This window comes from Limulus polyphemus, unplaced genomic scaffold, assembly GCF_000517525.1.
Source record: "Limulus polyphemus unplaced genomic scaffold, Limulus_polyphemus-2.1.2 Scaffold107, whole genome shotgun sequence".
Taxonomy (NCBI): Eukaryota; Metazoa; Arthropoda; class Merostomata; order Xiphosura; family Limulidae; genus Limulus; species Limulus polyphemus.
Genome location: NW_013665717.1, coordinates 685,112 through 702,368, shown reverse-complemented (window position 1 = coordinate 702,368; position 17,257 = coordinate 685,112). Strand labels below are relative to the sequence as shown.

The 17,257-nt window shown below is 31.0% G+C and overlaps 1 protein-coding gene across 2 annotated transcripts in view; it reads left to right on the top strand.

The window, feature by feature from the left end:
- The window catches only part of LOC106470769 (germ cell-less protein-like 1), a 37,890-nt gene that overhangs the window by 3,759 nt on the left and 16,874 nt on the right, over positions 1 to 17,257 (top strand). Inside the window, exons 2-5 of one of the 2 annotated variants that reach the window (XM_022400183.1) lie at positions 6,922 to 7,045; positions 9,303 to 9,399; positions 10,914 to 11,011; positions 11,193 to 11,239. In XM_022400183.1, coding sequence (XP_022255891.1) covers positions 6,922 to 7,045; positions 9,303 to 9,399; positions 10,914 to 11,011; positions 11,193 to 11,239 — 366 coding nt within the window. Of the gene's footprint in view, positions 1 to 6,921; positions 7,046 to 9,302; positions 9,400 to 10,913; positions 11,012 to 11,192; positions 11,240 to 17,257 lie in introns of those variants that run through there. The other variant, XM_022400190.1, reaches the window with a different exon arrangement.

Here is a 17,257-nt window from a genome sequence, read left to right as displayed (position 1 = left end):
AAGATAGAAACCTATGGCATATTAATATACCTCAATCCCTCATCATGCTCATCCCAGCTAGAAATACCCAAGAGTTTTATGTCATCAGCAAACTTTGCTAATTTAGTATTTATGCCATGATCAATATCAATAATATAAATAAGAAACAGCAAAAGTACAAGCATCAGCCTCTGAGGTACTTCATGAGTAATAAGGGTCTGTTTTGTCTGGACTTCATTAATAACAATCTTTTGCTTTCTCCTACTCAACAGATGTGATTTTCTTATCTAATCTTTTATGTTGTACTATATCACAAATGTTTAGAACATTTAATTACACTAAGTGTACACCCTTTCCCTTATCCAGGTAAGTAACATCTTCACAAAAAGGTAACAGATTCCTAAGGCAAGGTTTTCCCTTTGGTAAATCCATGTTGACTTTCATTTTTAATATATTTCATTCAATGATTTTGTAAAATTTGTTTTATTAGATCTCTAGAATTGTTCTTACTACAAAAGAAGAATAACTTGTCTATAATTTCCAGGACAGTACTTAGTACCCTCTTTAAAAATAGGAGTAACATAAGCAACTCTCCAATCCTCAGGCACATTTCTATTTTTTATTGTACTACCAAAAATGAAAGAGAAAGAGACTCAAATATTTGATTTTTGGCCTTCTTTAAAACATTGCTGAAAATCTTGTTTGGCTCTAGAATACTGTTTAATTTTTCTGGGAACATTTTAATAAGTAAGATAATTATATCTGTTATCAAATTTCTTGTATTTTGTTTGCCATAATTAGTTGTATGTAAAAATAAAGAAATATATTATAGACTATATATAATATAGTCTGCCCAAACTTTTGTAATATTCATAAAACCTTACATATGTAACCATCAGAGGCATTATCTAATGCAACTTATTTAAATATTAATTTATTCGTATGACATAATGAAACTGATACCATTTTTAATTATTTCTATATTGTCAAGTTATAAAACTGCCAATTTTAAGATGCAAGATTATACATGTAGGGCATAGCAATTTGACACATGAAATTAAAAATCTGAATTTGTGTGTTGTTTATGCACATAAGAAGAAAAAGCAAGATGACATAAGGCCATTATGTATTATTCCTTATTCCTTATTCCTTACATACCAAAACATTAAAGTTTTTTAAATGTAGTTATTCATAAACATATACTTAATCAACAAAATTTAAAATAATTCAAAACTCAAGCAGGCACTACATCATTAGTAAAAACATTCATAAATTTACAAAGCTGAAATGATAATAATTTTTCTTGAAATACAACTCTGGATATGGGCTGCCAATATTTATACCTATTATCCCCAGTTTTCAAGTTTGTATTTTTTAACCTTTTCATTCCACCAGTTATATGGTAACAGGATACAGAAATATTTTAGTAGTCAGAGTTTAAGACATCAGTTAGAAGCAGAATTGCTATTTACCAAATATCAAATTCTGCAAGTAACCTTTGATTGTATTAGTTTTACTAAAATGTCAAACTCGTCTTGTAGGTGAGGATCTGTAAGAACTAACACAGCTTTAATGTTGACAGTAACGTAGCCAGCTCATGTTTTAAAGTGCTATTTATTTAGAAAAGGTGAAAATAATTAATGATTCTTCCTTGAATGGATGACCTTTTTTTATTGCTTGCACTTGTAGAAAATCCACTGTTCCTAGGTATTTGTGTTAAGTAAGATAATTCCAAGCATATGTATTTTGGTAATTGCATGTTATCTTAAGTGGATGGAAGAACATGGAAAGAGTATTTGATACTGTTAAGGTACTCGATTATATGTGTGAGGGGTTAATAAGTCTTCCTAATTCTTTTTTTGTGAAACATTAAAATATTCCAAATCATATTTGGTATTTCAGTCATCTTAGCAAAAAAAAAGAATTTGATTTTGTAAGTTATTCTTGGTAATTTTTCCGGTCTTGTGCACTAAAAGTTGATCTAGAGGTAACTTTAGTATGAGATTTTTTTGCCTATTTTATGAGTCATCAAAATTTCATAACAGTAGCATCTGGACTTGACTCATGAAAGGGAAATGCTCATTTTCTGCCTCAATAGAAAAAAAAAACTTGTTTGTTATTCCAGGAGTTATATAAAAATAAACTCTCAGGTTTTCAGTATATACCTGGTGTACTAAGCTCATAATTTGTTGTTGTTTTTTACCTTCTGTATTATGTTATATTTTTGTAAGATTTAGCAACTTTTCTCCAACTTCTAGTTTTTCACTCTTTTGCATTTTTAGTAAACTATTTTTAATTTTTTTGTGTGCCATTTTTTATCTTTTCAACTGAAAAGGCTTGGGGATGATATAGTAATGTTATGTCCATCTATTTGTCTATAGACATCAATTTTATGCTTTCTACACAATGAACCTTATTGATTCTGGTGTTAAAAGGTCAACATCACCATTTCAAGAAGCAAATTTTACACAGTAACTTAAGAATTCTGAAAATTAGATTTTAATAAAACTTCACAGGTTACTTCCCTTGGTGCTGAGAAAGAACCCTATTGATTTAGTGGTTAAAAGTTCAAAAGCTAAAATATATAAACACCATATTTATAAAAGCACCAAAACAAAAGAAACCAAAAAAACTATCTTATCTAATCTTTTATGTTGTACCATATCACAAACTTTTAAAACATTTAATTACACTAAATGTATATGCTTTTCCTTATCCTGATAAGTAACTCACAAAAAGGTAACATATTCGTCAGGCAAGTTTTTTTTCCCTTTGGGGAATCCATGTTACCCTTCATTTGTAATATATTTCATTCAATGATTTTGTAAGGCATCAGATCTATAAAATTGTTCCTACTACAACAGGTATGTACTATTCTAAATCTTGGTCAGATTTCTGTTATGCCTGAGGATGCTAGTAGTATATTAGTTGTTTCTGTTCTTACCTCTTTGTATCTTCCAAACTGCTACAACACCTCATTCTTTACAAATTCTTCCTGGGGGTGGGATATCTTCCAAGTGATTATTTTTCCTTGTCTTTTCATCAGCTTTCTTCCCTTCATGCTATGATTATTCTTATTCTAAGAGTTTCTTCTTCACCACAGCTACTGGCTATTAGCTGTTCTACTTAAAAATGCATTCTTCATTGTCTGCAACTCTCACAGATTTGGTATCTTACTACCTGGCTTCCTTATTGTACCATTCTTTTTTGAAGGATTTTCACTTGAATTAGGTTCAGAAGCTGATTTGGGTTCTAGACTCTCCCATTTTTTTATGGCTGTCATCTCCCTTTGAGATGTCCAATAGGCAGTAGTTGTTATCTTTTTTTTTGCTTTTTATAGTTCTTAGTCTTCTGTGTTTGCTACTTCTACTTCTTTCGTTTGCCCCATTTTGGGTTGCCAGCCATAGAAGCAAGTTTGATTGTTCTTTTTGAATTGCTAAGTGATTTTCTTCAGTTCTAGATGCATTCCTTTTCCCTACATTGTCTTGTTCCTCTTTCATTTCTATCTGTACATTTTTCACTTCCTTCTGATCCTGTGTGCCTAGAAGTTTTAGATGAGAAAGAGTGGGATCTCTTTCAAGAAGAAACTGTTGAAATAATTTGCCACTCTTCCAGATTTTTACTCCCATCTTTTTGTAATTCCAAGCTGACTTGTGATAGATCTGTTTCATCTTAATCATTTTTTGAAGATTTCTCATTTCAAAATGTTATGGAAGTTTCTTTGATGGAAAGGTGGATATCCAGGATGCTTATCTTCATATCCTGTTCAATCAGCCATCTCACTGTTTTCTATGTTTTTGCCATTGTGAGGGAGTTTACCAATTTTCTACTCTTCATTTTATTCTAGCATTTTGTGCCATTTAGTCAAGGTTGATATCAACTTCCAATTTTTTGTGAATAATTGACTTCTTGTTCTGTTGCTTACTCAATCTCTATCATACACTAAGTTGGATACATCTTCTAGGTAGATCATTCATAAAGCTGAATCTCAATTAGTGCTAACTCAGTATTTGATCCATCTGAGGTTTTGAATCAAAACAGTTCAGGGGATTCTTCCACTGTCTCCTGTGGCACTTCAAGCCTTGTAGTTTTGTGTACACAAATTCTGTCATCTATGCCCATTGCAAAAGACATCCTATCTGCTTTGGAGACAATAGCTTCATGTCATGAAATTATTCACAAAGCTAACTCCCAGTTAGTACCAACTCATTATTTGGTCCATCTGGGATTTTGAATCAATACAGCTCAGAAGATTCTTCAGTTGTCTCCTATGGCACTTCAAGCCCTGGTGTTTTGTGTGTGCTAACTCTGTCATCTATACCTACTGATAAAGACATCTTATATGCTTTGGGGATAGTGGTTTCACTTCACAAAGTTATTCACTTGGATTGTGCTTACATGTGTAACCTTTAGTGAGATCTGGCTTCCCAGTGGAGTTGGACTACAGATCCATTATTAAACAATAGGCTACACAATCGGAAATATTTTTTTATAGTATTATTTGAAGAGAATGATGTTTTGAGCTCGTGAGCACTAGCCTGAAACTCGTTCCCTTCCAATAATAATGTAAAAAAAAGTTGGTGATTATTTAACCTATTCTTTAATTTTGATATCTTTGTTGCCTATGTGGTTAACTATATAGGACGAAAGTCTAGAAAGTCACTGCGAACCATACATTTTCAATAACTTGAAGCAAGATCACTGAGATGCTACTTTCTGGGAAGTCCAGGTACCAGAAAGATGCACACACCTAATATAGTAGACCCTAAATCATGAGGGTAGCATCTGTGAAAAGATCCAGATCAGAATGAGTAGGAAGAAAGGGGGGAGCTAGCTTGAAGTTGTAAACTCTGAATTCAACCATAATAGAAGGGACTCAAAAGAGACTAGAGAAAGAACTATTCTGTGAGATAATGGATCTGTAAAAGATATATACCTTTCTAAATCATCATTCTGTGTTGGCTCATACAGATAATTCCACAGTAGTGGCATACATCAATCAGGACAGTATTCAATCTTGCAACCTTTGCTTTGCTGCTATTTCTCTTATTATTTGGAACTGATCCTGTTACCAGTGTGAAAACATCTAACTCCAACCTCGAATGTCTGTTTTTCACCACAATGTCTATAGCTGTATGACTGTCTGTTGTTCAGTCCTTTGTCAGTGAAGTTGAGTCCTCTTTCTGGTTGACTCAAATGTTAGTCCATTTTATTCCACATTGTGGTGGAATCCCTAACATGTAAGTTCATTCACTTAAAAAAAATCCAAAAAAACCTTCATAATCTTTCATTTTCCTGTTACATAAGACTGTGTGTGTGTGTAGATGTATTCCTCTAGTCAGAGTCCAAGAAAGGGTGGACAAATAATGATGACTTGGTGGATACCTTTTCCCACCTCCATGTGCATCTACTTACATAATATTTTTAGATATAGGAGTTGTCAAAACTGTTCTCCAATGGATATCTCATACCTCTAATCAAGATAAGATAAACTATACACTTCATTTTTGCCTTAATTTACATCCTTATTATGTGCTCCCATTGCATTGTCTTGAAGTTACTCAGCTCTTTTTGATTATCCCTAAGTAACTGTTGATTAGACCAGTTTCTTGATTCTGTTGGCCTTCTCAGTTTCAGGTGATGGGATTTTAGCTCCAGTAGTATGTCCAATCATACTTAAATTACTGTTCTTCTGTTGATTAGACCAGTTTCATAATTCTGTTGGCCTTCTCAGTTTCAAATGATGGGATTTTAGCTCCAGTAGTATGTCCAATCCTACTTAATTACTGTTCTTCTGTTGATTAGACCAGTTTCATGATTCTGTTGGCCTTCTCAGTTTCAGGTGATGGGATTTTAGTTCCAGTAGTATGTCCAATCCTACTTAATTACTTCTTCTCCACTGAGTATTTTTTGCTAACAGGTACAGGACAACACTTTGTGCTCTGAACTTGGCTAACACCATATGGAAACGCACCTAAGAATGTGCTTCACAACCCAAGTATTTTCATATTGCCTAATCCCTCTTTATATTTTTTAAAGAAAGAATGTCTAGGATGAAAAGGTATTCTGCTGAGAAGAATGCTTTACATTTTGTGTTTCATCATTTATGGTCTTCTCTACGTAATTTTCCAGATGAATGCAGTTCAATTTGTATCACTTTAGATCTGGATTCTGTTCAAACACTGCTTGATCACAGCACTCAAGGTTGTTGTAGACTAGGTAAGGTACTTCTTCCTGTCCTAGAGCTGGTTGTCTTTTATTATGACACTCTTCAGTTTTCTCCTCCATCTCAGTGTGGGTATTCTAGCTTAAAATAGTTTGGAAGTAAGTCTACATGATTTGAATTTTATGTTTTTAGAATTAAAATTAATTTCAAACAGGTACTTACCTCTGAAATATATTCTCACTCACTTCTCTACAACCAGGTACTGAATGTTATTTATCACAACTGCAAAGGAATAAATCTGGCTTGTGGCAGGAAAGTAGGAATTAGGTAGTTTCTTTTGGTGCTTGCACTATAAGTCACATGGAAGGTAGGAGAGCTATTGCATCAAGAACATTCATAACTAAAAGTCATATGGTTTTTGACAGAATGGAAATGACTGAACAAGTATTTCAGGGGTAACTACTTGTTTCAAATTAATTTTAATTCTAAAAATGTAGAAAATATAGGCTATAAATGTTACTTGCTGTACTTGAAAGTACTGATTTATTAATATCTATTTATAACAATATTTCATTATAATTTGCAGATTGGCATTTTATGTATATTTTAGAATTTTTCATCATTCAAGCTTTCATAACTAATATACAGTACATCACCATATAGAGCTTGTGTAAATGCACATTTCACGGGTGATTATTGATATACTTGCATTAGAAAAAATATTCATGTAGGTTAGAAGATCTTAGAAGGATTTATGATCTTTATTTTTTTTACAGAAGAAAACTTATGACCACATCACAGTACATCTACAAAACTTTATTTCAAGAAGGCCTTAACAGCGATGTAACTATAATGGCATTGGGGAGAGAATGGAAACTTCACAAAGTGTACCTCTGCCAGGTAAGCTTCCATATTTGTGGTGATGGACAATATTTTTTCAATATGAATGTGGATACATATAATAATCAGAAGCTTTGCTTTTTAAAACCCAAGCCACCAGAAACACGTGCACACACAAAAAAACAACAACAGAATACTTACAAAGGATTGAGAATTGGCCACCATTTGGCATATTACTGCCATTTCTATTATCATATTGACCATTCACCCAATTTACTTAAATATGATGGGGAAAATATTGAAGAGTTGCAATAGGCTTGATTTGAGATAGCCTTTTCTGTTTTTTTGTAAAATTCGTTTTATCTGGCTGATTGACAGACAACTGACCAATTGCAAAATGTCTTGTTAAAGTGCAATGGCAGATGATTGAAAAGGCTCAGCATGGAGGTAGACTTTATATCTTTTGCCATCAACTTTAATAGTTTGTGCTTTTGGCCCATTTATTTAGAATTACATAGACATTTTTCATTCATAGGATCTTTTTATGTGTGAAATAATTTAGATTGAACTTAAACTGACAGAGGTAGACATGATTTATTGAAAATTGAGGGGAGCAGGTACCGTGTAAAAATAATTTTCAAAAATTGTTTTTAATATTTAAGGGCTTTTTATTACAAATGTATTAAATGTCACTGATTCTTTATATATTTTCATTCTCATAATCTGTGTTATCATTTTGCATTGATCCAAAATAATCTGGTCGTGTATTTCAAAACAGAATTTATAGATCTTATAACATATTACATTCATTTTGTTGATTGTTGTTTAATATAGGTTAAACAAAAAAGTTTGATATTAAAAAAAAACTGTTGTATTTCTGTTAAAATTTGTGATATCATAGACATTCTTTTGCTCAAATGCTAGCCATAAGTTATATTCAGTAACTTTCACAAAATAAAAAGAAAGTCAATGACAACCCACTTTTGTGTCTTAATAATCAAATGCATTATCTGCTATTATATTATCATTTCTTTTTTTAGCCAAAATGTATTGAAAAAGAAATTGACACAATGCATACAAATTGCAGCACATATCAGTTTGTCTTAGAATTAAAAGAAAAGTGCAGTGGGATAGGCAGATGTTCATGCATAAACATAAATAATATTCAATATGTGCCTCTTAAAAGACTGAATTTGTAAATGATTGGTCAGTAATTTGTTCTAGTGGAAACTGAATTACCTAAGTAGCTTTATGCAGCTTTTTTTTTTGTTGTTAAACAAGATTGATTATTGATTTCAGTGAGCTGATTGACTTTCTTGTAATAAGTGACTTGTTGTTATTATTATGTACCAAGTTTTCAATGAATTTTTTGTAGAGTTGACAGCTTACAATAATTTATAAAAGCTATTCAGTTTTTTTCAGTGCAGCTTACATATTTAATATTCTTTTACACAATATTACTTAAGTACAATGGAACATCAGTCTGAAGTTCCATTTGATGAACTGTTATCTTAGGTTCTGATGTTCTGGTTAGGTGGTATCCTGTAAAGTAGATGGTTTTAGCTTCTTTGCTGCTGCGACAGCTTCTAAAATCTTAACTTTTGGCATTAGCATTAGTGATTGCTCTTTCATTGTAGTTGCAACTGTTGCTTATGTAGTATTCTCAGGTAAACTGATTTATAGGGAAGCAAAAACCATCTACAAATACTATGAGATTCAATGAGATATTTATTGCACAGTAGTTCTGAGTTCCCTCAATAATTGTGTTTTTGAGAACAAAATAAATAGACTGGACATAAAGTAAAACACAATGGAAATTTAGTGTTAATAGTTATGTTGGCTGCTGGACAGTCACTTTTTAGATAAAATTAATTTGGATGAAATCCTAAGCTAAACTACCTTGGTTAAGATCGTGTACGAGACTTGTTAAAACTAATATTACTCACTTCAAATGTAACATCAGATTTACCCAGTGATTAGAGCTACCAAATGACTGGTCATTCTCATTCAAACTTAAGAAAGGTCTCAAACACAACTTGTTGATCTGACATTTTTTAAAACAAACAACAGTGCTTTACGGAACTTCCAGTCTATTTGTAAAAGGTGGATAATAACATGGTTTGGATTACTTTTCAACCAAAGAGACAGGTTTAAGGAGTTAAATATATTCTTCACAATCTAAAACATGATTTTTTTTGTTAAGTATTGAATAAATGTTAATCTAAACAAAATCTTATAATTATTTATTTGTAAAATTTAATGCACTGAAATTTTGAGATATGTATTATTTTCTGAAACATTAATACATATATTTCAGTCTCCTTATTTCTCCAGTATGTTTGGTGGTTCATGGAGAGAAGCTGAGGAAGGAATCATTAGTGTTGGCATTGAAGATCCTAATATTACCATTGATGGTAAGTGACAGTATTATACATTTTACTTTGGTTTTGAATTCTAAAACTTATGAATTTAGTAATTACATTAGAAGACTCTCTACCCTATTTTATTATGTATAATTTCTTCCTTTGAAAACAGATTAAACTATATTTATTTCATTTTACTCACTGCTTTGAGCCTATCTTGACAAAGTTGCTAAATCTAAAATGTAAAGCACTGTATGGTACTGCCTATTACAGAAAACTACTCCACAGATATTATGTGTCATACTGTAACATTCTTCTTTTAAAAATCACCCTGCTGAACCATATTTAGTACTAAAATGCATGAACTAGTTTGAAGAATAGAAATATTTGGTGACTGACTTAAAAGTACAGTAGAATATAATATTATAAGACATCATCTAGCATGTTATTATATCATAAATATATAATGAAATAAAGTAGATATAGATCTGACCAACTAAATCATCAATAACTTACTATGATAAACTAAACAAATTACAAACTAAACATGGTGGGACTAGTTCATGTGTAATTAAGCTAAAACAAAAAAAGAAAGTCCTAATCCTAATTGCAAAATCAAAATCCACTGTTTAACAAAGATATTCAACAAGTGTGAAATGAACTATAAAACTTGAAATAAGAAGAATTTTTAATCAGTTATTCTAACATTAAGTAAATTCATCTTTAAATAACAACTTAAAAAATTTAGATTAAACTTATGGAAAAAGTGAGATTATACATGTAGTTATAAAGAAATATAACTTTTGGACAGAAAGTAAAACATTTCATACTGCTCATTAAATTCCTCAAAAAAACCCACTTTGAATTCAGATTTAAATAAGTTAGAGCCCCCCCCCAAAAAAAAGAAACTGTAAAAATTAAACTTAAAGAGCACAAGAGATTGCATTTTAAAAACTTGGTTATAAAGAAAATGAAATAAATTTTCAGACTGAAAAAAACAACAACACATTCTGCTCATTTCAAATTCAACAAAAAAACACTTTTCCTCCCTGACACCCAGCATGCTTCTGTTGCACACTATAGTCGTATTCACCCACAAGAACTTTATTGGCTCATTAGAAATATAGAAAGTATTTGTCCAGAAACATTGGAATTATTAATGGATTCAAAAAGCATGCTGAATTTTAGATGATTGTAGTAATAGAAACCAGATTTCACAATACGTAGATTTTCTTTAAAAATTGAGCTTTCCAGACACATTTATAAACAAAGAAGATTGATCTGTAAAGATAATAACAATACACAGTGTTAAAACTATTTTGTATAAAGTAACCAACTAACACAAAATTTATATCTTCATGCTCTCTGTCTGTCTTGATTTCAAAATCACATGATGCATTCCATTAATTGACATATATTAAACTATGAAAGTTAATTTCTTGATTTTAAGTTAGTTGACATTAGGTAGTAAATGGAAAGTAATGTCTTTGTCTTTCAAAAAAAAGTATGATGTGTTTCTAAATTCATTTCGTAAAACAATTTAATACAAATAATTTTTGTTACAGCCTTGCGAATTGTTTTCGGATCATTCTACCAAGATGAAATTGTTATTGAACCAGTTGAAGTTATTCCAGTTGTGGCAGCTGCGACATTGTTTCAACTGGTGAGTTGTCGTGATAATTTAAAGTTGATAAAAGTTCAACAGTAGAAGATTTGTATATGCTTGTATAACATTAAAGGAGACCAGTCATTTGTTTAAATTAGTAAAAATATCGAGCATTTCTGTTTTCTTGTTTATACTGTTACAGATGTATGATGTATATATTGTTTATATTTTGTTGTAGGGTAGTCTTATACAACAATGTACTGAGATTGTGGCAGAAACCATCAAGTGAGTGGATAAGATTTATTTATTTATTTATGATTAAGATACCATTAGATGTGTTTCACATGATCATAATCATGTTTGTGATAAAACTGGAATAAGAAAAATAAAAGCAAATCTGAACCACCCATCTGTAAGAAAGTTTCTACACAAAGAAGTGAATGTATTAAGCAGAACTACAGTGATAATAAAATTTAATGTGAAAAAAGTTATTTTATTCTCCTCTTCTACACGACTTGAATATAATCAATCATTTGTTTGTTATTTTTCTAAAGGGGGAGAGACTTCTAATAGGGAAGTTAGTGAAGGGTGGCATTTCATACAGCAAGTCAAAGGGGCTTTGACACAATGGCTTCTAAAGCTTATAGGGCATGAAAAGTGAAACTGAAAGGCTGTCTATTTGTTCATTTTATTTTAAATATTTTCTTGCAGAAATTATGTAGTGTATTTAATCAGTCCTACTTTAATACAATGACCTGTATTCTACTTCAGTCCTGTGTGAATATGTAAAAGTTAAACAAATCATGACTTAGTTAGAAAAAAAAAATACAATTACGTATAAGAAAGTGAACTTACTTTAGTATAGTTTGGCAATGAATAACTGCAATACTTTTCTTTGGATTCTTTCCAGTTAGCATATCAGCTACTGAATGATGATTTTTCTTAATTACCTGTACATCACACTACTCTGCAATGAAGCTGGCCATGTCCAGGTCATTATTGTTGACAGAATGGAATTAATGACTTTCATGTTTATGTGATTCCTTACTGAATAATGCTGAATATTCGTGCTTGAATGTCTCATTTGCACTTTTTTGATGAGACAGCAGCACACTTGTTCTGATATAAAGTTTTTCATTAATTTACCTTTTACCTGGAACTATTTAATGATGTTATCCAATAGAATCTGAAAGAAATGCACATAGATGTTTTAATTATTTGAGTAGTGTTCTTTGCATTTGCAGGTATTTTTATTTGTGGCTCAAAATGTTCTCGATGCAGGATACCAGTTTTGACAAAGACAGTCATGTCTCTATTTTTGAGCGAGCTGTCACTGATTTTGCTAATTTTGTCAAATATTGTACTGATGATGTCAAACTGACCCCAATACTCTATTTTCCTATTTTTTGGGAAACATCAAATAAACACTATAGACCTTATTCAGAAGTGTCTCAGAGTGTGAAATGGAAGTGGCCATTTTAACTGCAGTATTCATAGTCAATTAATTTGTAATTCACTCAGTGAAACACAGACAAATCAGTCTGGAGCTCTCTTTTATTCTTCTTCATTGCACCATTTATTGAGCCGTGATGCTGCTTTCATCATCAGAACAAAAGTACTGTTTATCCCAATTTTTTAACAACTTAGTCATTGACATGTTTCCAGATATTTTTTAAAAACCACAGCATACGTTTCCACGTGGTTTTCTCTGACTCTAATAATAAGTTCAGAGAAATGTTCATGCACACTCTGTTAAATGTGGTATTTACATAATCAATGATAGTGCTTGCTTTGGACTGACTTATGGATTTGTCCATCTTCAAAGCAAGTGGTTCTTCTGAAACAGATGTGACACTAGTTTTTTCATCTGTAGTAAATTCAATTATATTGGCACTAGATATATTTGAAAATGGAATACTTTCCATTTCAAAACCATTCATTTTTAATCGTTAACAGAGTTCATGATATGTAGTGAATGAGAAGTCAGTCTCAGCTATAGAATATGCAGTCCTGAATGCTTGTTTAATTCTGTCTACTTTCATCTATTTGCATCCCTATCTGAACGGCAGTCTTCCCCTTTTATTCTTTATCTTGGGTTTTTATGAGCTTTTGGATTTTTCATATTCATAGACTTTATCTAAGATTCTTTGGCCTTTTTAAACTTATGCTGTTCTTTCACTCACACTTATAATCACTTCTCAGTTTGAATTTGTATCTCCAAAGCTTTGATACCTCTTCATACACAATTTAACATTTATCTTGTGTGTGAATCTCAATCTCCTTAACTCTGTATACTCTGCATAACACCATTTGTGTGTGAATCATGGTTGTTATGTATTACAATTTCAAATAGCCTAATCCGTCACATAGTACACTCTTCAAACACAATTTTAACATCTTTTAATATCTTGTGTGTGAATATGTATCTTCCTAACTTCGGAATACTTGTCATGCACAATCTTAATACCATCTTGCCTGTGTGTATCCGAATCTCTAATTTTGATACACTCATCATACACAATTTTAACACTATATTTTGTGTTTTTTGCCTGTGATCATGGTCTCTCATTCTTTCATTGAGAAAACTGTTTCTACAGATTTAAGAAGGATAAAAGCTGAAAAACTTTAGATTAATAACTGCCATTTCCTAGATTTCTGTTTTTTATGGACATTAGGAGCTTTCCATTTATAAATACATTTAGTTCCTTACGTGTTTGTACATATACTCGTAAGTAATATATTTTTAAATAGTTTTAACTTTCTTCAGCATTGAATATTTCTTTGGATTGTGAAGGATTTATTATTCTATATTTATTTTAATATCGATGTTTGTTTAAGTTAGATTTATATTTAGAAATGTACATAAATTATATTGTTAAATATGTATTGCAAAACTCCTGCCTATTTTCTAAATTTGTAAAAGATTCTCGAATGTAAGAACCAACAATATATGTGTGTATGTAAATGCTAATGTAGCTTTGTATCGTTACATAATCTGAATGTTCAAGAAACTCTCCACACAGCTATAAATAGAACCAATGCGATGTGCCAAAAAGCAGTATCTGTTATTGGTTTGCTATAGTTGGTCTGCTATAAACTTCGAAAACTATAACTGTGGTTGTTATAATGCTTATTAATCGGGAAACTTAAGATATTTGACCAGGAATGTTTATAAATTTCGAACATTACAAACCATTTAACTTCAGTGGATTCACATTGGACATTATTACTTTTACAAAAAAATTACCTAACATCACTAGTAGAAAAAAATCGGTGTGTGATCAGAGAGAACTACAGGGCTAGCTAGCTCCCTGTTAAGTGAATTATACCTACATCAACTCAAAATTAGTTCGCTCATTGTGAATCCTCGATAAGATATCAAGGAAGTTTCAGACTAGAATGAAGACTTTATATTGTTTGTAAGTTTGTAAAACTTTTGTATATAAATCACTGTTTGTAATAATTATTTATAGTAATTGTTATTGTAAATTGTATTGTTGTTTGTATATTAAAACGTATTTGTGTTAAAAAAAAGAAAACTGTGTGTATTAATCTTGTTGGCAAATATCATAAATTGGAGATATATTGGCATATATTTAACTACTAAATCTAAATTACAATTTAACTCAGTTTTAGGGTATTCAAAATTGTAATATGCAGTAGGATAAATAGTACTACTTTTATTGTTAAAAATTAATATTTGTTTTTTGGTACAAATAGCTTATACATTTCTTTAAGGTTTAAATTAATTTCCAATTGTTTAGCAATCAAAGAAACATTTAAAATGGGAATAGGATAAAAAACATGGATAAATAATAGAGTAACAAAATAATTTTAGAAAGTGGAAAATTTCATTATTCAAGCATTTAAGAAGGAAATAATCTTTAAGTCAGTGGGTGTAATTATTACAATCTTACTAGTAATGATTTTCTTAGGTTTAAAAAAATAATACTACAGCTTTTGAAGATTCTACAAGTTATTGTTTATTAGTTGGACCTCACTAATAGTCTGAGGTTTGGGGTTAGCATAAATTCTGTCTTTTAGATAACCCCATGAAAAGATGTCTAGAGGTGACAAATCAGGTGAACATGGAGGCTGTTCCACATCCTCAAAAAGAGAAATCAGTCAGTCTGGGAATTTTTCATGAAGGTAACACCTTGTTTTGTTGGCTGTATGAGTTGCCCTGTCCTGCTTGAACCACTGTGTTCTCATGTGAGCATATCAATTTCTTCACCAAGACTGTTTGCATAGTTCAGGAAGAAAAAATTCCTCAATCATTTGACGATAATTAACCTGGTTAACAGTGACTGATTTCTCTTTATGAGAATGTGAAATGGCCTCTATGTTCACCTGATTTGTCATCTCCAGACATCTTTTTATGGTGTTATCTAAATAACAGAAGTTATGCTAATTCCAGGCCATGAACTATTAATGAGCTCAAGGACAATATCTTCCAGGAGATTCAGAACATTCCCCTACAAGCATTCAAGAAGTGATGAACAATGTGGTAGTCCGATTACAGGCTGTTATTGGTAAATTTGGAGCCTGTGTTGAACATCTGGTTTGAAAAGGGTTTATGGGAATATAAACTTCCATCATTTGTTTTTAAATAAATGCATTCATTATTTGGTAATTTCCAGATTTTGTATGTTTCTAGACCACATTATAATGTGTGAATTTTTTTTGGGACACCTGAAATATATATACACACACGTACATGCAAGGAATCAAATATATTTTGCTCAGGGAAGTTATTAATAAAAATAAAACAATATAGAAATATTAAAAAAAACTTTTATTATTGTTAATTTAAAACAAATAAATATAAAACAATGCATAAAACATAAATGCTGGTTTCATATCTTTCAAAGATACTCTTCAGTTTTTGAAATAAGGCTCTCTATCAAGACCTACTTAACAATATAAAAGTTCCCAAATTGTTTTTTTTTTGCCTTAAAGCTTTATATATGTTTAAGGTCCCTCTGTGTGTTAAATGTAATATTTAATGTACTTTTAAATTCATTAATAAAATAATTTTTATGAAATCTCTTTTAACACAAGTACCAAAATGGAAATATGTGGAGAAAAGGTTCTTTTAAAGTATGATATTTTTCCACAATATACTTATTACTGTGTTTATTAACAGGTAATGGACTATGATTTGCATTTTTGACATGAGGTTTATGTGAATTTATTCTTAAACATAAGATTTCTGTTTCTCCAACATATATTTTCTTCCAACAAAGCTTTAAAGCTTTTGTATGTTTTAATTCAGCCTTTCCTCAAGTACAATGGAATATTCCCTATTTCAGTAGCTGTATTCTGGTAACATTGTTTTACAAGTATCTCTATTCCAGTGGAATTATTACTTCCTGGAATGAAGATGTTTTGTAAAGTTTTATGTTGAATGTCAATGCTCCCAAGTCACATCTCTTGAACAAGATCAACTTAATGTAAAATTCTAATTATTCATGGAGCAAAGAAAGTGATTCAGGAAATTAAGAACAGTTTTGATGCAAATGGCATTCCATGGAAAAGTGATTTTCTCCTCATGTATAGTACCACCAGTTGATACCAGAATTTAAGAATGTATAATACTGTAAACAGTAAAATTGAAAAGTCATTGCATGTACTTGAAAGGTGATATTGTGGTATATCCAGGTAGAACTACATTGGTTTAAATTCACTAGATAATAGGAGATTTTTCCAAGATATCAGTTATGGAGTAGCACTAAATATCTTGCTGAGTCAATGTAAAATGAAGTAATGAGATTGGAAACAAAGTGTAAAACAAAATGCATAATTTTTTAAAATGAAAAATAAACTCATTGTGTGTACTTGCAGTTTTACTTACATTGGATAATTTGATTACTTTCACTGGCTCCTCTTTTCCAACCATTTAAGTGGAAACCACATACCAGACTATTTAAATGTAAGCTTTCTTGGTTTGCAGTAAATTTTATCTTTACAATGAGCAACATGACTTATCTACATGGTTGGCCATTCTCATTACAACATAGATGGAGGTATAACCTCTATATATCATCTGAACAACCAGTGAAGAACACTACACATCCTTACATAGTAGATCAACTTAATGGGTTTCTTGACCATGTGTTATGTGAAACCAGTACATACTCAAAACAAAAACTGAATTCAGAATAAATATAATAATACTAAAAGAAGATGGAACCAAGTGGTATATTCGTATATACTGTATTGTATACGTTGATTATGGTCAGTTGATGAAATATGCAAAGTCCGAAATAATGTTTCTTAAAAAGCATATTTTTGGCTTAATGG